The sequence below is a fragment of the Chenopodium album genome, chromosome 22 (genome assembly GCF_948465745.1).
Source record: "Chenopodium album chromosome 22, dcCheAlbu1.1, whole genome shotgun sequence".
NCBI classification, from domain to species: Eukaryota; Viridiplantae; Streptophyta; class Magnoliopsida; order Caryophyllales; family Amaranthaceae; genus Chenopodium; species Chenopodium album.
The window spans coordinates 12979216-12999767 of NC_137855.1; the positions used below are offsets into that span (position 1 = coordinate 12979216).

At 34.9% G+C, this 20552-nt stretch overlaps 3 protein-coding genes across 5 annotated transcripts; 1 reads left to right on the forward strand and 2 right to left on the reverse strand.

The window, feature by feature from the left end:
* Positions 1-2031: 2031 nt before the first annotated feature.
* Positions 2032-6140, forward strand: LOC145605595 (uncharacterized). Its single transcript, XM_081661668.1, has 4 exons — positions 2032-2206; positions 2676-2751; positions 2859-3031; positions 5816-6140. Exons 1-4 carry the CDS (start codon positions 2076-2078, stop codon positions 5889-5891), a joined length of 456 nt encoding a protein of 151 aa, XP_081517794.1. The 5' UTR covers positions 2032-2075; the 3' UTR covers positions 5892-6140.
* A 200-nt stretch (positions 6141-6340) lies between these two features.
* Positions 6341-7555, reverse strand: LOC145605594 (psbQ-like protein 3, chloroplastic). Of its 2 annotated transcripts, XM_081661666.1 has the most exons (3): positions 7479-7555; positions 6599-7120; positions 6341-6510 (listed from the first exon to the last, which is right to left on the reverse strand). In XM_081661666.1, exons 2-3 carry the CDS (start codon positions 7052-7054, stop codon positions 6415-6417), a joined length of 552 nt encoding a protein of 183 aa, XP_081517792.1. In that variant the 5' UTR covers positions 7055-7120; positions 7479-7555; the 3' UTR covers positions 6341-6414. The 2 variants fall into 2 exon arrangements, with proteins under 2 accessions (XP_081517792.1, XP_081517793.1); XM_081661667.1 differs by lacking the exon at positions 7479-7555 and having other exon boundaries at positions 6599-7340.
* Positions 7556-9516: 1961 nt separating this feature from the next.
* On the reverse strand, positions 9517-19883 carry LOC145606271 (auxin response factor 8-like). Of its 2 annotated transcripts, none has more exons than XM_081662297.1 (14): positions 19126-19883; positions 18807-18922; positions 18628-18726; positions 18434-18490; positions 18169-18324; positions 17994-18078; positions 15003-15093; positions 14728-14892; positions 14479-14601; positions 13721-13796; positions 12911-13061; positions 10593-11590; positions 10315-10505; positions 9517-9968 (listed from the first exon to the last, which is right to left on the reverse strand). In XM_081662297.1, exons 1-14 carry the CDS (start codon positions 19166-19168, stop codon positions 9878-9880), a joined length of 2442 nt encoding a protein of 813 aa, XP_081518423.1. In that variant the 5' UTR covers positions 19169-19883; the 3' UTR covers positions 9517-9877. The 2 variants fall into 2 exon arrangements, with proteins under 2 accessions (XP_081518423.1, XP_081518424.1); XM_081662298.1 differs by having other exon boundaries at positions 12914-13061; positions 19126-19882.
* Positions 19884-20552: the final 669 nt, after the last annotated feature.

Consider the following 20552-nt stretch of genomic DNA (forward strand, 5'->3'; position numbering starts at 1 on the left):
TTTTGCTTGGAGAGGTCAGTGAGAAAGGTCGTAGAATTGGCTTGGTTGGATGCTTGGGGTACGGCTTGATTAGTAGCTTGGTTTACGGCTTGGAAACTTCCAGGAATATTCTCTTTGCCTATTATGTCAGTTTGCACAATTCTAGGAGGTGTACTAATTTCCAGCTCATTTGATTTATCTTTTAGGATGGATTTGGGAAGGGAATTATTCTGTTTCCTTTGATCACGACCTTGTTTAGCTCCAAAAGATTGCGAAATCTTTTTTGAATTGATCATATCTTTTCCAGAATTGAATTTCAAAATTCTGGTAACTCCCTCTGGATTTTGGGAAGATTTTCCCAAGTCAACAGTTTCCACATGAGATGCGGAAATTTCCAAATTGTTTCCTTCCAAATCTATCAACGGAGTATAATCCTTAGCAAAATTTCCCTGATTTTCCTCTGTTTCCAAGATTGCAAATCTTGAACCTCCAGTTTTCCCGTTTTGACCTTGGTCAATTTTTGAATTTTTTCCCTGGTGATCCTTTCCCGCAGCCTGTACTCCTTTTTCCGGCCTCGGCGGTCGTTTCCTTGGTGGTGGTTTCTGGACAACCATCCAATCCCCATAGTCCTATTTCTCTACTGTTGACATGATTTTTACATTGGCATTCTCTTGAGGATTTTCATGGATAGTAGAGTCAGAAAGGTCCATGTATTCCTTTTCCTTGCTCGGGCACTTGTCATCCTGGTGACCAATTTTCCCGCAATGAAAGCATATCATTCGGATTCCTTCATATTGAATTCGCCACACATGACCTTTCAGCCAAAACTTCGAAAGCAGAGGTTTTGTGAGATCAAGTTCCACACTCAATCTAGTGAATTGTCCCCGTTGAGCTAGAGCAGTGTTATTGTCTACTCTTACCACCTTTCCAATCTTACTTCCCAGACTATGTAGAAATTCCTTGTCGAAATATTCTACTGATAGGTGAGGGATACGAATCCAAGCAGTGAGGTACCTCAAAGGGGCATCATCTGGGATGAAGTTAGGAATCCATTTGCGGATAGTGAGATAGTTATCATCTAACATCCAAGGGCCTTGTGTAAGGACATGATTGTAATCAGCAATATTGGAGAACCTAGCTATGAAGTAATCATGTCCAATATCAGTTAGGACTAGACCTCCAGCTAATTCCCATTTCTTCTTGAGTCTTTTCATGAGAGACATGTATCCAATTTTGCTATTAAACATCTTAATAATAAGAGTGTGTTTCCAGGGGCGCCTTAGTCTTTGTTTTTCTTCTTTTGATAGTAAAATAACAGGGCATTTTGGATCATCAACCATTCCCTCTGGCATTTCATCATCATCAGATAACTCATCTTCTTCTTCTATTGACTGATTAATGCCTACATTGCCTAGCATATGGGTAGAATTAACCATATCCTTAAAGGAGAAGTTGTTAGGGATCGCAGAATTCCCATTCTTGTTTGGCAGAGGAGGAAATTGTTGTTGCTCCTGTGAATCAAGAACAATTTCTCCATTGTCTTTTGAAAAGATTAAGTGGGTAATTTTGCGTTTGGTCTTCTTAGTTGAGTGATCATATTGATTTTTTGATTGTATTTGGGGGTCAGAGTTGCGAGCGCTGAGAGAATTTTGAGAGAGCATATTGAGTTGTAATTATTCTTTGAAAGAGTAAATGTTCATATATAATCTTCTGTTAGTTTTGTTGGAGTGGAAAGAAAGAAACGAGTTTGGGCCGCGTTATTTGTATTGTATTTATGCTGGCGGTCCACTTATTCTATATGGACCAGGGTCTACAGTAGACCTTGTCTAGCCCGCTAACCCGGGTCGGGTTGGATCTGTAAGAGGTTTCGGCCCGGTATAGCCCTTCTCCTTACCTAAAAAAAAAAAATTACAATCTCAAACAAAGCTAATCCATACGTCATCCCTTACATCACCTATTGAATTTTCAATCAATCATATAAGGAATCATAAAATTCATTGTTCTTATAAAAATACAACTAGAAACTCTGAAAATCTTCGACAACCCAGAAAAAAAAAAAACTTGAAGATAGTCAAATTGTAAAATTTGTTGGTCAAATGAGTGAAAAAATGGGTGCAACAGGAGAAGGATTTCTTGCTAAAGAATATGGATATGTTGTTTTAGTTTTGGTTTTCTATTGCTTCTTCAATTTTTGGATGGCTTTTCAAGTCGGCAAAGCAAGAAAAAAGTACACCCATTTTTAATTTTATAATATTTGAGATTAGTTTTTTGTGGGATTTTTTTTGTTTTAAATTTTATGATTCGGGTTCTATTTGTTATTTTAATTAATAGTATATGCTCATTAACATTTTAAATATTTTGACTTTAATTGCATGTGATGTTTTGTTGTTTCTAATTAACATTTTGATTATTCTGACCTCAATTGTTGTGGGTTTTTGTTTTTATTAAATTTATGATGTTTTTTTTTGACTGTTATTATGGGTTTTTGTTGTTTTTAATTCTATGATATTGTTTGTATTTTCTAATGGTTATATAGTATTCGTCTGCATTTTGATTAATTTTTCCTTAATTTTTGTGGTAATTTTTATTATTATGATTTTGTGTTTTAACAGTATATGCTCTTTAATCTTGATTATTTTGACATCAATTATTCTGGGATTTTGCTGTTTTTAAAAAATTATGTTTTTTTTTTCCAGGTATAAGGTTTTTTATCCAACTCTATATGCATTAGAATCTGAGAGCAAGGATGCCAAACTCTTCAACTGTGTCCAGGTATTTCTTACAAAATATTGAATTTTTGGTTTTGTGTTAATGTTGATCAACTACTATTTAGAAAGAAATTAATCATAATCTGTGTAAATAAATGATGATTATTGCAGAGAGGGCACCAGAATTCATTGGAAATGATGCCAATGTTTTTCATATTGATGATTTTGGGTGGAATGAGGCATCCTTGTATTTGTGCTGGGCTTGGTGTTGTTTACATTATTTCTCGCTATTTCTACTTCACTGGCTACTCATCTGGTGATCCTGAGAAACGTCTAACTGTTGGGTATGTCTCTTTTCTTTTGCCATTTCATGTGTGTCTCATTTTGAGATTGAGGTAGAAGCCTTTTGGGCAAGTCATGGTTTAGCGGATGGGAGTATTATTGTATGGTCTCGGGCAAGACAACTACTCGTAACGATATAACAATTAGGAACTAACCCATTATAAATTGATATTGGTGAACATGTGAATGAGAAGAGTTTTGGTTCAGGATCACACTATAATTGCCCGAAAAAAGAAGCACATGTCATGCTCCACAGATATCATGTCAATTTTTTTTTATTTTTTTTTTTAATTTTAATGCATTTTGATTATTGTATTAAGTCATGTTGTATGTGTCTTTGTAAAAATTGACCCTTTGTATACAGTTTTGTAAAGAATTTACTAAGTAAATTTGGAAGCACATATCGATGGTAATATGGTAACCATTCTAGGGAAAAGTATAGGACAATTCATTAATTTGACAATGGAACGATTAGTTTTGCTAGTTTTCCTAATTCCTATATTGCCACTGGCTTTGTACTCAATTTTCTGATTGTATGTTGAATTGTTGGTACATCTTGACAAATTGATCTCATATAGTCTTTCATAGGGGAGCTTTAACCTTTCGTTGTTGAGATATGTGAGACTGAAGTTAGCTCTCCTGATTATATACCCCCTCAAAGATGAAGATGCTCTGTTTTTATCAATGATGATACAGAATAAACCAAAGAGCACTAGCCTTGACCTTAGCCTTCACATTAGCCCTTGCTGTAACAGTAGCTTTTTGAGTCAACGAGTATTTTTCTTCACTACCTTTATTTGTTTTCGTTTAGGCTTTCCTTAAAATTTGCTTCTTTCCTCCACAACTCTTCCCAAGAAGTTCCACTCCTTTTGGGTCATGAACTTGGATTTTTGAACCATCAAATGTGTTTTGCCACAACTATTTGTGCTCCTTAATAATTTATAACCTCTATCCATGCTTGTCTGGGATACTAGTATGGCACGTGACTATATATCAATTCTTATGAGCATACGTTGCCGTCTTTATCATCATATTGTTTATATTACGAGGTTACAATATATCTCCTTGGCTTATTTTATTTATTTATTGGATGTATTGTGACATTTGTTTAAATATATTTATATTTTTTGTTTTTGTCTTTTTGGGACAAAAAGTGTAGCGATTGCACTTCCATATATATATATATATAATTAAGAAAGAAAACGGCAGGATCTTCAAACCTTCCACAAGACCACAACCTATTTATTTAATTCACTTTTGGAACTGAATAGCCAGAATTGTTTGGGTAGTATTTGAGGGCTTTTACCATGTGACACTGCTAGCTGATGAATATAATGTTGGCGAAGACCTTTTTTTATTTTTGGCCTGCTCATTTGCAATTAGACAAAAGATTTTTGTTTATGATGTCCTTTATCTTAAGTTTTGATCCTTGTGTTGATTGTTCAACCAATTTAGCTTACTCATGTGGCAATTGTATGATTGATTTATATGAAGCTTTAGATTTGTTTCAAGTCTTATTGTGACCACGCTTAAGGAAGGAGCTTGCAACTCATTGATTAGCCAATTGGCAGATATCAGTTAGCTTAGTTGGTCTCTATGTGGTGTTACTCATAACATGGGTGCAGTTTTGATTTTATTTATTTATTTATTTTCACATTATTATCCTTTATGTCACCTTATGAAGTACCAAAAAAAAATCAGACGTTTTACTATTGAACAGTTCTATCGAAAAATGATAAATAGTCTAATCCTGTGTTATCCTGTTTCTTTCCATATAATTTCACCTTATAAAGTTTAGATTGCATGAAGTAGATTGTAGGGAATTTTGTGGAGACGAGTTTTAGGCTTGAAAATTTTGAACCATATTTAATGGCTGGCTTATGGACCGTTCTGTTGGAGACAACGTAGTTTTAGATAAGAACCAAAAATGAATGGAAGAGGAATTCTTCATCCTGATTTGTTAAAAAAATTATTGAAATGTCTTAAACTCCATGTTTGTGAAGAATTGTCAGGGTAGTTAAAGTTTCCACATTCAAATATTCAGCTGCATAACAGAAATAATCTTTCTGCATGGCTGCAAGTACAATGGTTTATTTATGGGGTACACCTTGTATGTGAGACAGTCGCACAAATGCACAATAACTGATTATGAGATTGGGGTGACTATTGCTATGTTAAGGGTTGATTTTCACTATATCTAGGGATAACTTTCAGTGTCAAAAATTGGTCTGAACTATTTTACCGTGAGAGGACTGCATTGAGGATATGTATGTTACTTGAACATGACATTTAAGACTTTTAGTCTGCATTGAGAATATCTATATCTCAAGTACTCATTATGCTCTCCACATTCTCATACAGGTATGAGGATTTGGATATCTGATCCTGTATTTTGAGCCAACATAGAAATTCTCATGAATTGGCTGACCACTCTGAATTGCATTTGATAAAGATCATCATGAAAAATATTAGGCATTAATTGTTGCCTTATTGGTGTTGATTTTGTTTAGCTTACTTAAGCTGGCATTTGTCCAATACAAATATCATAATCTGAGTAGTATAGTACAATATTGTCATGTTCCTACTTCCTAGTATGTTAACTGATGATTACATGTAAAAAAAATTAGCTAGGCCTTCCTTTAGGTCTCGAGTTCAAATTTCTTCATAAACTGTCAGATCTTATATTTGTTTTATTTCCCCTTCCTTTCAAAAGGAGACTGTTGCTTGACTTGCTTCCAAGTAAATTGTACTGCTAGAAACTAACTGTTTCTATATTTTGCTTGCAGGAAATATGGTTTCTTTGCCATGTTGGGTCTGATGATCTGCTCAATTTCTTTCGGAGTCAAGCTTCTTATTGCTTGAGAAGTTGGTCTTTCATGCAAGCTTCGAAGCACACACACACACTCCAATGCTTTTTCCTTGCATCTTCTTTTTGATAGATTTCTGTTGTACCTTGCAGAACTTTTGAGTAAACATTAGTTAACTTTATGAGTTTACAGACTAAGGCTTCTAATAAATCCCCTGTGATACTAGTCGCACTTGAGCAGTTGTTTAAAGTGAAAAAAAACATATGAGAGAACTAATTCAATATTCGTATCTCTTTGAGCAACAGATAGAATTTGTGCTGTCAAACCATTGCAATTCTCCTTTATTAGATTGCATCTTTGCACATTCCTCAAATGTAATGTACGTAGTATTAACAATTGTCGGATTTACAAGCATTAATTTGTGATGTAAACTTGAACACATTTTCGAGGCCACCATAATCTCCAACGTCAGTATATGTGCTTCTGCTCTCTTTCACAGGAAGATTGAGAATAGCTACAGGGTTAAAATGCCATTACTCATATCAAGAAAAGGGGTTGTAGAATTACAGCAATAATTTTCATATTCTAGACATAAAGTCTTTCAGAGCAGCTGCAACATTGTTGTAATATTCCTGGACTCGTGCAACATCCTTGTCTCTTGCAGCATAATCCAACTGCATTATGCATACATAATAAGTTCGGACAGATTAAAATCAGACCCAACAAGTTTAGATAAGTTCAAATAGGCTGCTAACACGGTACCTTGGTAACATTATTGAATAAGTTAGCATAGAGCCTCCTCAGAAGAGGCCTGGCGCTGCCCTCTTTGCTCTGGATAATCGTGTAGAAGTCTTGTTTCAAGTATGATGAATTCTTTCGTAATTCTTGTTGTGCATCTCTCCAATATTCCGAGTCTAAAAGCAACTTGACATCTAATAACGCTTGTGCGTGTTCTCTGACTACGCTCTGAGCCTCCTCAACTGTTTGGTCAGGGACTGTTATTCTGAAGTCAAGACTCTTTGCAGTTTTATCATTCATAATTGCTTCTGTTGTTAAGAATAATGAAGTCATTACTGCTACAGCTCCCACTCTTCTGCTAATACAGGGCACAAGTTTTGGAGGGTTCACCTTGACAATCGGAGAGGACATTGTGCAGCAGGTGAATACAGGAGTAACATATTGCATACGTGCTCCGATGACCAACGATGCAAGCGCCATAGAGTAGAAAGATATCTGATGATCAGACTACACTAAACTACCAGTTCATTCATGCTTCCTTTCCCTCTGAAAAAACCACAGAACATTTGTTATTGTCAGGATAACTTGACTTTTCATTACATTTGATTACATGAAATCATAAACTGAAGTATAACAGTGGATGCAGTAGCACGTATAAAAGCATATGTCAAGATACAAATAATAACACGGTCCGAGCACAAATGGGATAGAATATCAGTGTGAATACATTGACTGTTACATAACCCCATTTCATATATAGTTTCTTCAATTACAGCAAGTACAAGAAAGTGGAAACTAATGGGGTTATGGAACATTATAAAGAATCCAAATCGACGAAACAACCAACCAAACCAGTTGTCACCGAGCAGTGGCGTATTGAGCAGAGAGAAAGTGAGAGTATTACCTTAGAAAATTGGGAGAAGAGTGAGAGTTGAGAGCTGGAGCTCCTCAAATTTTGGTGATGAAGAAAAACAGAGAAAGTGATAATATGTGGTGAGATAATAGGGACCCAATTTCATATTGTCAGCTTGTCCTTTTTCAACCCAAATTATCTACTACTATTACTATGTTCAATTACTATATGTGTACATTATAATCATGACTAATTATTTTCTCTCTTTTTTTCGGAATTTTCTAATTATTATTGAACTCAAATTATTGAACCCTCTTCTTCTTAAAAATAGGTTGTGTTTAGATTCATATTATAAAGAGAAATACAGTCATAATCAAGGAATGTTTAATTGATTAAGTGAATTTTATGGAGTTTTTATATCGAGTATAAATGTATTCACTTGCTCGATTTGGTGGTGAAGGTTTTGTATCTTAAGAATTAAGAGTTGTGAGTGTATGTTATGATATTGTCATGTTTCTCGCCGGATTATTTTGGATGTGAGACATCTGTCGTTTGTGGTCAGGGTTTCTTAAGATTTACGAGTGTTAGTTTATGGTATTGTCATGTTCTCGTTAGATTAGTTTGGATGTGGGACATCTGTTTGTTGTGTCAATTATGGTCAAGGTTTGTTATGACACACATTTTGAGAAAGGTACTCCCTCCGTGTTTTTTTAAGTGTTACAGTTTGACTGACACATAATTTTAGGCAATTTAATTGACTTCCCTACCTTATAAAAAGTAGAAAGCTACTCTTATAAATAGTGTAATACCAATTATACCCTTTAAAATGTGTATTTACATGCATACCCTCATTAATATGTACATGCTATTTTTAATAAATAGTTTTTAGACAACTATACCCTCTAAAATATTTATGTACTTTTATGCTTTCATTAATGTTAGTTGTCTTGAACATTTATATTTTATACCACCTAAATATAGTTATTTATATATTTTCTCTTATTGTTTTTTTTTAAGGAAAATTTTCTCTTATTGTTAATTTAACTAAATTTGTGATTTAAAAGTCAAACAAAAAAACCTTCAAGATATGGTTAGCTGCCCTAGTAAATAAAATAAGAGGTAAGTGGGGTAGTTGGAGTAATAAAAAATTGTAAAAGAAAGATAGTATGGTTAATAATTTATTGAAAAGTAATGAATGTGAGTAGAAAGATATAATAAAAAAAGTAGTAGTGGGTTTGGGTGGGGACCATGAGAGGAGAGAGATATAATATTTTAATGTAGCTTTTTGCCTAAAAAGGAAGTGTAACACTTAAAAAACACGGCTGAAATTAGAAAGTGTAACACTTAAAAAAACACGGAGGGAGTAAATGAACAAAGTTTTCAAAAGAATTTAAAAATATCAATAGTAAAAAAGGGTAAGAGTATTGTTTGTTGAATAATATTGATAAGTTTATTTATGCCAGTACTTTCAATTGAATTTTAAGATCCATCATCAACACTAATATTGGTCAAAGAAATAATTTTGAGAACTATCACAATTTGGAAGTCCTATCAGAAAAAATAAAACTTTTAGCTCAACAAAAATAAATTGATAGTAATGAATCTTAATTAATCAAACACAAGGATTTTATTGATATTTTTCTATCATTTCAAAAATCTTTAGGTTGAATGCAAACCAGAAAACACTTCAGCACTGGTTCAACCAATAGTCAAAGCAATATTGACTCATGACATTGATTAAGATAATTCTATTAATTAGACTTATCAAATGGATTGGTCAACCTTTGCATAAGTTAATTACAAATTTGGATAAGGTTAGTTGTAATCATTTGCTTGTTTTCTGGATATTCTGGACAGGATTTTAGATATCATACCGACAAGTTCCTGTTCAATATCCTAAATTACTGGATTATGTCCAAATCTTTTTCTGTCATCTGCAGTAAATCAAAAATAACATAAACAGCAGACTTTTCTGATGAATATATTCATCTTCAAGCTAGTAAGAATTTGCAGGCAAATGAAACTCATATTTCGCAACAATTTAAGAAATTAGAGGAAGAAACATAAAAAAAAAGCGACATTATAGCAATAGATTCTCAAATTCTACTATCATAACAACAATTTCATGACCGGTTGTTTAAGAACCTGGCCATGGAAATCTTACTCACCCAAAATGGCTACGAATTATAACAGTTTCTACATAGATCCTGCGAGAGCTCAGAATATAAACTTCAGGTGAGCTACAAAATGTGTATCTGAACAAAAGCTACTAATTTGATGTTTAGAATTTACGGCATGATGCCTCTCAGAAGCTGAGTTAGTAGTACTCAGGACATGCTGTAGTAAATTAATAAAAAGATTTTATCTTCACTTGCTTGATATATGGAAGAGGGTAGACATGGAGCGAGGACTATACTGTAACTTCAATCTGCATCTTTCTTACGGCAAATCTATGAGTACGTCTCAGTCCCGTGCTTCCCCAACTTCTGAACATCCTCAGGTGAAAGTATTTTAATATAGGAGACATTGTACACAAATGCCCTGTAAGAGAAAATTATAAGTAGCTTGTTACAAAAATCCAGGAAGGGAAAGAAGCAAATATCTATAGCAAGCAAGAGCAGGGAAAATAAAAAAAGAAAAGTAATTCAACAGATAAAGTATGAAAAAAATTCCAATAGAATACACAGAAACGAAAGCAGAACAAGGGCGGCAAGCTAACACCAAAGACGAGGGTGGATAGAGGTATACAAGAGACCAAGGAACAACTCAACAAAAATCATGCATAATATAAGGCATGCAACAAAGAACAGACTCAACAATACTAGAATAAATGAAGTTAGCAGCAAAATGTGTGTTCATCAAATAAGTGGAAACAATGATTACTTACTCCCATGGATCGTCTCCAAGGAGAAGCACATCGTTCTCCCTGTCGACAAATACAAGCTGCCAGCCTGATCTCAGAGGGTCATCGAGCTTTCCCTCAATTCCAAACATCTGACCCAGCTCCTCGCGCAGCTCATGATAACTGCTGAACCGGGAGATGTCTAACGAACGCCCAACTGATCCAGATTTATACACCTGAATCCAAGAAATACTATTATTACTCTATGATACTATGGATAAATGGCAAAAACAGTTATTCTTTGTAATATCCAGAGCATGTACCTTGACAAATGTTCTTGTTGGGGTTGACAGGTCACCCTGCCCTTCACTGTGCAACTCAGGGGAGTTGCTATTACAACCATACATTGAGAGTTGAAACCCTGAAGCACCAGATGGTATTGAACACAGATCTGTATCATTTGAAGAAGTACGATAAGTGGTCGGCATTGTCATCGGCAACACCAGCCCAGAAGAATCAAGATTAGCACCAAATACGTTGTGATTCTGCACATCTAAGCTACAATTTCCTGTCTCCAAGGAAGCCTCTTTTCCAGGGTATGGAGGTAGTGAGACAGTATCCCCAAAGGCGTTAGTGGGTGTATACGAATTCAATGATACTAAGGGATGTTGGGATGTCTGTTCATTTAACATCGTATGATTTACATTCGACATGTCAGACAAATTACTAATCCCTTCAGTACATGTGGACGACATAATGTTTTGTACAGGAGAATGAGTGGATAGCTCAGCATTTGCAGTGCTAGTGTCTGCTTTTCCAAGTGATGATGACATAGTATGTTGCTGCCTGCTTTGCATTCCATTATTCGAAAGTGAAAATGCTTCAGGGCCACATAACTGCTGATTTGCTAGTCCCTCATTATGTTTGAAGTACTCCTGTGGGAGAACACGCTGAGGAAGGTTATCCTTGGAAACTTGGGACTGCCCTTGCATGAACTGTTGGGCAATTGACGGATGAATCATTTGTTGCTGCTGTTGCAACATGGGAAGTTGACTGGTTGATTGCGGAAGGTATTGCATAGGCTGTTGAAATTGCATCATCTGGGGATTTAGAACGTCACCACCACCTCTTAAATTTTGAAAATTGGATGACAACAAGGCTTGATATTGCTGGTTCTGATTGCCAAGTGGAAGCATATTGTCAACTCTTGTCTGCATCCAAGGAAACATTCCAAGGGATTGGAAATTCATGGAATTAAGACCTTGTTCTCCACCTTGTCCTCTCAACCACATTAAGCTGTTCGCAGCATCATCTATATTATCTGCAACATGAAATTAAACAGATAAATTTGGCAAATATTTAACCAAAGCCTTTTCATTAGTCAGTAGATCCTATGATAGTTATGAAGAAAACCACCCATGTTAAAACAGGAAGAGATACCATAACCCTAGCAAAAATAATTTCCCCTTCAAGAGGAATGGATAAGAGCCATAAAGCCCAAAGATAATTCGAAGGGAAGCACAAGGCAAATTGTTTGGAATTCTGAATATCTATAGGTTATATGCGAATAAAGGTGTGAGAAAGATCAGTAGCATAAACTTTTCAGAATGGTGGATTCAATCCCACATGCCTCATTTTAAAATATTTAATTGCCCATATCAAGTACAAAGTATCAAGATATCTGTAACTAAAACCTTACACTGCCAGATACGAAAACATTGAACTGTAAAACTTTGATGCTATTGCACCAATGAGGCTACATTTGACATTATATGAGCTTGAGAATTAGCTTCAAGCCTACAAATATACAATAAAGAACACACAATACTTGATTTTTTAATTAACCAATGAAAACTTTAAAGAAAGTATTTGCATTTAGTTTCTTTCCCCAGCAGATCTCTGAAGTTTATAAAAAAAAATCAATTCTAAGGCCAAGTTGGGTATACCATACACCTAGACCTTCCATCCCTTGTTATTTTTGACAATAAGGTAGCAAATAAATTAAGGCTAGAAATCTAGAATTTAGGTCAGACATAAACATAAAGTTCTAAAGAGAAGAATGATGAAAGCATCATCTGCAATTTGTGCCCAAAAAGGTATTGTAGGGAACGAAATAGGTGTTTTTAAAAAGCAATTTGGTGCATCCATACTCCATATCAAGGAAGTGTGAGAGGAGTAATAAATTATGGAATGCTAATTTTGTAAGATTTTGTCAGAAAAATGCATCACCACCAGTAAAACATGTATTTTTCTTTTACAATTGTCAATACCATTCATAACTTCAAAGATATGTAGGCATGAATGATAATGAAAACTAAAGAAGATATATGCATACTTGTAAATGGAGATACATTAACATGAACATTCGAATGGAGTATTTTCTTCTGCATTATACACAAAATTTATTACTATGTCCTTAAACTATTATTACCTTACACCAAACAAGACAAATAGAATTTGTAAATTGTGTCTGTCCATTTTCCTTTCTCTTATCAATTGTAACCACCAGCCTGCCAGCCATTGCTAACTTCTACTAGTATAGTAGTATACTTAAATTTGTTTAGGTTTCTTGTTGCCACACAAATAATGAAAAAGAGAAAATAACACTAGAAAGAAAGAGTTAAAGAGAAATCAATACTACTACCTGACAATGATGAAGTGCCAGCATGCCAAGGTCTTTTGAGCCTTAATGGAAAAAGAGATGGATACATGGGGAAGGTTGTCAACGGCTCAATCTCCCATAACGACACTCGTGGTTGTCTCTCACCAGCAGTTGATTCATCCCAACCAACCTGCACAAAATCATCGAATTGAAACACAATAAGATAATCTAATACAAGTTGTATGTGAAAGGTAATACCATGTTTTATTGAGCTTTTTACTATTTTTTTTTCTTTTTTTTTTTTAATAAAATTGAGCTTTTGACTTAGAACTAAGTCAATTTTGAGAGTAAGTATGGTAAAGTGGCAATAGATTTTGAGAACTGTAACAGAAAGGGTGACAGCACAAAGAAAAATCATCTAATAAAATTATGAGGAGAGCTAGAGCTATGATAAAGGTTGACAAACACAACTGTAATTCAGGATTTGCATGAACTCTAGATAAGTAGGTTTAGTCATCTGCCAGACCCATATGCACAATTCATTTAACTTTTTTTTTTTTTTACAGTGATGCTGAAATATAGAAAAACAGGGAAAAACCCATTTTAACTATCCAACAAAATGTTACGATGTGGGGGCTTTTCTGCATTAGCATGCAACAATCAGTATAAAACTACTCAGAATATCAATTTCATGAGACAAGCAATTTTGATAATTTGCAGAATTATTTTTTTCCTCACTCCTCAATCAAAAATATTTGAAGTGGGCATGAATGGATGGGAAGTAAAAATCTAACACAAGGTTAAGATGCAGAATATTAACTAATGAATAAAACTGCATATCGATGATACCTTCACAGATCTCCAGTGAGAATTTGGCCAACGAACAGAATCTAAGTCACTAATACCAGTGATGGTGCCCATGTATCTGCAAATTATGAGAGTGAAGCAATTACTATAATGAGCAACACAAACATATAATAAAATGATAGGAGTCAAATTTTCAGCGAAGTAGCCATATGGTTCTACAGATAAGATGATAGAGTTTAGATTCACAAATACTTTAGAATCGCAGTGGAAAATACTTCTCCATAAAGACATCATGACATATTTGCAATTCATAATCACAGTATTGTAATAAAGAACTTTAGAATGGAGATTGAAAGTAATCACATAGGGAAAAAAAAAGAGGGGGGGGGGGGGGTGGCGGGGGGAAGGATGAACCGATGCTTGTGCAAGTCATAGAAAGCACAAAGTGCAGGAAATGAGACTATTCATTTCAAAAACATGTTGAATTGTTGTAAGCATGACCCAGGTGACAGTGATTCAGAATGAAGGCATGTCAGAGGTATTCTAAGATACCATCAAGGAACTTAATACTTCTTACGATCTATTATACTTGATATACACACAGTTTGAACAGACTCTCTTTTGACCGTTTTAAAGATATACACACAAGAAAAGATATATGAAACAGGTCAATTATAAAAGAACGGGGGAAGGTGTGTCACAGATGATAGAACCCTAGGTATTCATTCTAGCCATAGATTAATCCACATATATTCATGGGAAAGAACAACAGCTATCAGTAATTTGTATGGGGATTATACCGACGAACACTTGATTCTTCAGTCTCAAACAGCATACGAAATCTCATCCCCACAGAAACACGTGTGTGATACACAGCTTTAACATATTTTGACAAAGGTATGATGAACTCAGATGGGCTTGCCCTGAAAACAACAATAAACACAATGAGTTAGAAGGGGAAAGAAAACCAAATAGTCAAAGAAATCCAAGAAACCAACCATGGAAAACCAAGAGTAAGGAGAACAAGACAATTACAATAAGGTACTGACCTTGGGTTAAAGAAGACAGTAAAACAACTATTAGTATTAGCAGCATGAGCTGCAGCTGCCAGAAGTCCTATATGCATACTGTCACTTGATAAAACAGATGAAGGCATCACAGTTTGAGGTCGAGTGGCCCGGCGAATTCCCAGAAGCAGTTGGTTCTTCTCATTCCTAAGTTCAGATGTAAATCCATGAATTCCAGATAAAATTAAGGCATTCAACTAATCAATCATGAATTCTCCAAGGAAAATAAAAGAATTAAAAAAAAAAAATTAGATTACCATATAAACAGAACAGAATCTCCAGCAACTAGCCTTTTAGCACTGACAAAGACACTCCACCCTGTAGTAAGAAGGTGCCTTTTGGGCTGTCCTGCATAAGATAAAGAGTGAATTGTTAAATAAAGATATAACTAGAAGGTCATACAAATAAGACAAATAAAGAGTGAATTGTTAAATAAAGATATAACTAGAAGGTCATACAAATAAGACAAACAAGGTATCAGAATACTGGACACACACAAACACACACACACAAACACACACACACAAACACACACACACACACACACACACACACACACACACACACACACGCACGCACGCACACACACACAAAATTATTTTTGGTATGTCATGAGATGAATTAAGCATCAGCAAATATAACTATAATAAACCCAAATGGAAACAGATACCATATATACAATTCAAGCACCAACTAGATGTGCATTCCTGTCCTCCAATCTTGGAGAACATAACTTAACAAATTACTGAATGTTCTATCAGAAACAGTCTCTCAACTATTTTCTCAAACTAGGTAAAATTATTGAAAGTTCTTCCAGAAATAGTCTCTCAACTATTTTCTCAATAAAGGTAGAAGCAAATATTATCACGATCTTCCAAATTACTCCAGCAAAGCATTGTGTTGCTTGGCAACGGTTGTTGAACAAATTGCCAAGACTAGCAAACTAAAGGAAGCTAACATAAACATGCCTATGGGATGACATAGACATAAAAAAAAAAAAAATTTAAGAAAAAAAATATTGTACATGCTCAGAAAACATCATGGATAGCAATCCTACATAGAGAGTTCATTATATATACTGGACAAGGCATAAGATCCCATGGGATAAGTATGGTAACAAGGAAACAAAAGGCAGATTCTGAGAAAAAATAAAAGGTAGCTGTTTACATGTACAATTAGAATCTGAAGCTGTATAGGAGAACAAGACAATGTTTCATTTTTCTAAGTAACAGTTGTATAGGAGAACAAGACTTATCAAGTTATCGATGTACCCAAAGTATTAGCCTTTAGGAGAGAGTTTCATAATCATCTCCCTAAAAACCAAGTGATTACACAAGAAAGAACCTGATTTTTGACTTAGAAAAACAGCTTTTGCATGTATAATGAAACTATCACGTAATTTTCAGGCCGGACCTAAATACACAGCATTTACCACGACTTCTGCACTATTCCCAAACCACACTTTGACCATATTGTTTTTACTTGTATATAAAAACAAAAGCTTTCAAGTAAAAGGTCATTGCATTTATGTCTATATATATTTCCAAATCATCATTTTAAACAAATTTTATTAATATACTTAAAAGGTACTATTATACTGATGGTCAAAACTGTCATTTGGCAAAAATGAAAATTAAGATGGTACAACCAAAAAGAATGGAAGATATTCAGCACCCAATCACCTAACATATACTTGTTACTTTGTTAGCATGATTCCACATTCCACCCAATATCAATTCAACTAATCAAATCTGGCTAGACCAGTCGTAATACTAGTTCTGCATATATTACCCCTTGCATTAAAAACTGGACCCCAACTTTGAACTCATGCTCATATAAGCAACATGTTGAATAAAAAAATAAATTAAAAAAACAAGTTGAAACTTGTGGAAGAAATTCACACTCTGAAGATCTGAAAACTTAACCAGATCTCGCCACAAAGAATCCATTAAAAACTATTTGTCCTTAGAGGCATTTATGATAATCAAATTTAGTTCAGCAGAAGTCATTGAAACATGGCTAGATAAGCATCACATCATTTGTGGATATGTACGAGACACTCAATACTGGTGATAGGCTGATAGCTAACACATGAAGCACTCACATATGTAATTATAAATTTTCTGCTCCTATATCAGAGAACCTTCTTATGCCAGGAGCAACCAAAAATTACAGGAAAATGGCATCTACTTTACAGATATCACAGTTACAAGAAGGGGAGGAGCTGCCTCGGGCCTAAGGAGGCCTTGTCACTATTTGTATAAGATTATTTTCAATACTACCACTAAAATTTGGGCTTTGCTTCAGTGTTAACTGTTAAGTGTATTTTTGGAACCTCTTATGAATGTAAGGGGACTAGAGTCTAGTGATCAAATCTCAATAGTTATTAGTTATATCAACACCAACATATATTTTTAGCTATCTTTATTATTTTTCACAAGCAGCATTTGCTTTTTTTTCATAGAACTACTTTTTTCTTCCATATTCTTTTTGCAAAATTGGCCCCAGTTGAAATAATTTTCTGGCTTCATCCCTGGTACAAATTGACAATTTTAATCCCACAAGTATAGCCCTAATCTTGGAAAGAAGATACATATTATTTATTTTTCCAACTGCAGGTCACTATATAGTTGTAGCCCAAGGAATGAAAGGAATCCCAGGTCAACTGCTACAAACGAAGATCTTATGCTAGAGCTCCGTCATAGAGCATGATTACTCGGTTCTACTATCAGTCTAACACCTTGTACCCATACACCACTCTTCCTTCCCACAATTCAGATGCTGAACACAATGTCTGGCACAACATAGCAATGACTAATGTTTCAGGCAGCATAACAAAACTGCGTCAAAAAAATTTTATTCTAACAGATACATGTATGCTAAAGCATGATGAAAGGTTTCTATACTTCTGAAATTCATTTGATGAATTACAGGGGACAAGAAAGAGGCTATGAGCACTTTTCTCTATCCGTCTTCCCTTGATTGAAAACAGCAACAATCTAATTAAGATATCATTTACAGATAGTTGATTAAGGTCAGTTATAGGAAGTACTGATTGAAATTCTCAAATTTCCTTTTCTAAGGAAAGAAAGAGTTGAAATGGGCTAACAGTTCTCTGCTGATTTTGGCACAGTTTGGTTCAAAAGCACAATACAAGAAGCTCACCGTACATCTTGAATGATAATAATTATTATTAAAATATCAAACTTACAAGTTATAGACACTAAATAAAATCAGGAAGCATATACCTCGAAAAATATGCCGAAACTTCCACTCAACATCATGCAGATCCCTAGCAATCAGCTCTTGAGCAGGTGGCTGCTGAGAATAGTCCTGCAGGAATTTTTAAAAGCAAAATCTATAAGATAAAAGAAGGGGACAAAATTTTAATAAATAGAGCATAATAGGAACCGAAGACGTTACCAGTGGGGGGAAAACTTTCTCAGCCGCACGACGAGGAACAGAAAATCCTCCATGTGTACTTGTGTCACTAGCTGTCAATGTTTTGCAAAAGTAATTGGTGGGCTGCCTGCTAGGGATCCCAAAATCTGCAGGAAGATAAATGTCCTTTTGCTCTTGCTGCACACATGAACCATAAAGAGATTAATGGCTTTGCTAAACAGATGATTAAGCAGATCAAGCAACATTGCAACTCAATCAAATTTAACCATCATAATACAAGAATTACCGGACTCAATGGCTGTAAAGTCATTTGAGCATAGACTTCATCTGTCTCGACATCAGCCTGAAATCCCAAACATTTAAAACTTCAGTCTAGCTCTTGTTTTCCAACACAGAGCTTCTTGCTCCGCCACAAAGGCAATACATTCTTCTTTGATCAGAGTAAAACATAAAATTCAAGTTCAGGAGTGAAGGACAAACATGCATTGTGACATTGTGAAGTTGGCAGATCAACTGTGCAGGCAAACTCGGGTAATTCGGTATCTGCCCATCAACATCTCTGTTGGTAGTAGCAGCAACCTAAATTTCAATAACCAAAGTTACAAGCAGCAAACAAATTATCTCAAACACAAAACCCACATAAATGGTTGCAGCCAAACCTGCTCACTATGACCCTGTGGGAAGTACACAACACGGCTTCCGGCAGTCGGTAGGCACACAAGAGGGCCCGCACAAGCATGCCATAGTTCTGAATTCAAACACTTCTTCTCACCCCCTATCACAGTCCCATTCAAACACATGATCAATACAAATACAGTAACAATAATAACACTTTCTATATCCCCTATAAAGATCTCTATGCAACCATAAATACATCTAGAAATCACTAAAATCTAATAAAGTTACATAAAAACATGCATAAATTTCAGATTAAACAAAAAATACATTTAATAAATTGAGAACAGATTATGACAATACCTTCATGACCTTGCTGACCCAAACCTGAAGTTGAAAGCTTCATATCCCACTTAATACTAATCTGGGTAAAAAGCTAACTCAAACAATCTGTACTAATATGCAATAACTTAATAATCTCCCACTTCAACATATCCAATAATTCAAAACCCTTACTTCCCATAAAAACCCTTTTTCTTCTAATTACAACCACATTCCATTCCTTCATTAGTACACTTCAAATTTCACTACCCTAAAACTACATAAATCCCCCAAATTTGGGTCAAAAACCCCACATTTCACCAAACTAAACCAAACCCACATCAAATTTTACAAAACCCACTAATTAAACCTCTTTTTACCAAAAACCCACTTCATCAAATTAGTAACAATCACCAAAACTAAACAATTTTTCTTCACTTTTTCTTATTAAATAAACAGGGTATTTTATTTTATTTATTTTTTTCCTTGTTAACTAGCTTAATACAATGAAAGCTCGAGTTTCAAGGCATGATGAACTTAAAACCCCATCAAACAGAAACCAAAAACCTCCCTCTTTTTTTTTATTTTTCTGGGTTTTTCCTAATTTTTTTGGGTTTTTTATTAATTAATAAACCAAGAACAATATTACAGAGCAACCACCCGACCAGAAGTCGACCTGAGCAGGCAGTAGTATGAGCAGAGGAGAGAGAAAATTGGGTATGAAGAAGAAGCAGGAAAAGAAAGAGAGAAGAAGAGGAGGATATTTTTGGTAGTATTTAATTTTAATTTTATGTAATAATTAACAAAAATAAATAGATTTTCACAAATTCATTTGAAAAAAAATGAAGAAGAGAGAGAAAGAGAGGGTGCATGTTTATGGAAAAAGGGGAAATCAGAACCGTAGGAAAAGCCGTACGCAGTAAATCGTGACCGTGCGTTGGGTTGCTGATGCTTCCGCACTGATATGACAGCAGGCATGTGCCCCCATCCTTCAGTGGTCGTTGTCAGAATGAGGGTACGGATTTTTGCCCATCAAAATATTATCAAATTATTGAACCCCTCTTCTTCTTAAAGGTAGATTGTGTTTAGATGAGTATAATAAAGAGAAATACACACATAATTAAGAATTGTTTGTTTGATTAATTAAATGAGCTCTATGGAGTATTTAATTTATATCGAGTATACATGTATTCACCTGCTCGATCTGGCGGACAAGGTTTTGTATCTTCAGAATTATGAGTTACGGGTGTCTATTATGGTATTGTCATGTTTCTCGCTGGATTGTTTTGGATGTGGGACATCTGTCGTTAGTTGTGCTCAAGGTTTCTTAAGATTTACGAGTGACTATTTATGGTATTGTCATGTTTCTCATCAGATTGTTTTGGATGTTGGAAATATGTTAGTTGTGGTCAGAGTTTCTTAAAAGTTGTGAGTGTCTGTTATGGTATTGTCATGTTTGTGGGACATCT

Coding starts and splice junctions, on each gene's coding strand:
- LOC145605594 (XM_081661666.1), bottom strand. CDS start 7,054: ATGGCGCTTGCATCGTTGGTCATCGGAGCACGTATGCAATATGTTACT. Junction 6,511..6,598: donor TATTCAATAATGTTACCAAG/GTACCGTGTTAG, acceptor TGCATAATGCAG/TTGGATTATGCTGCAAGAGA.
- LOC145606271 (XM_081662297.1), bottom strand. CDS start 19,168: ATGAAGCTTTCAACTTCAGGTTTGGGTCAGCAAGGTCATGAAG. Junction 13,062..13,720: donor CTCACTGGAGATCTGTGAAG/GTATCATCGATA, acceptor GATTTTGTGCAG/GTTGGTTGGGATGAATCAAC. Junction 10,506..10,592: donor CAACAAGAACATTTGTCAAG/GTACATGCTCTG, acceptor TCTTGGATTCAG/GTGTATAAATCTGGATCAGT.
- LOC145605595 (XM_081661668.1), top strand. CDS start 2,076: ATGAGTGAAAAAATGGGTGCAACAGGAGAAGGATTTCTTGCTAAAGAA. Junction 2,752..2,858: donor AACTCTTCAACTGTGTCCAG/GTATTTCTTACA, acceptor TGATTATTGCAG/AGAGGGCACCAGAATTCATT. Junction 3,032..5,815: donor GAGAAACGTCTAACTGTTGG/GTATGTCTCTTT, acceptor TTTTGCTTGCAG/GAAATATGGTTTCTTTGCCA.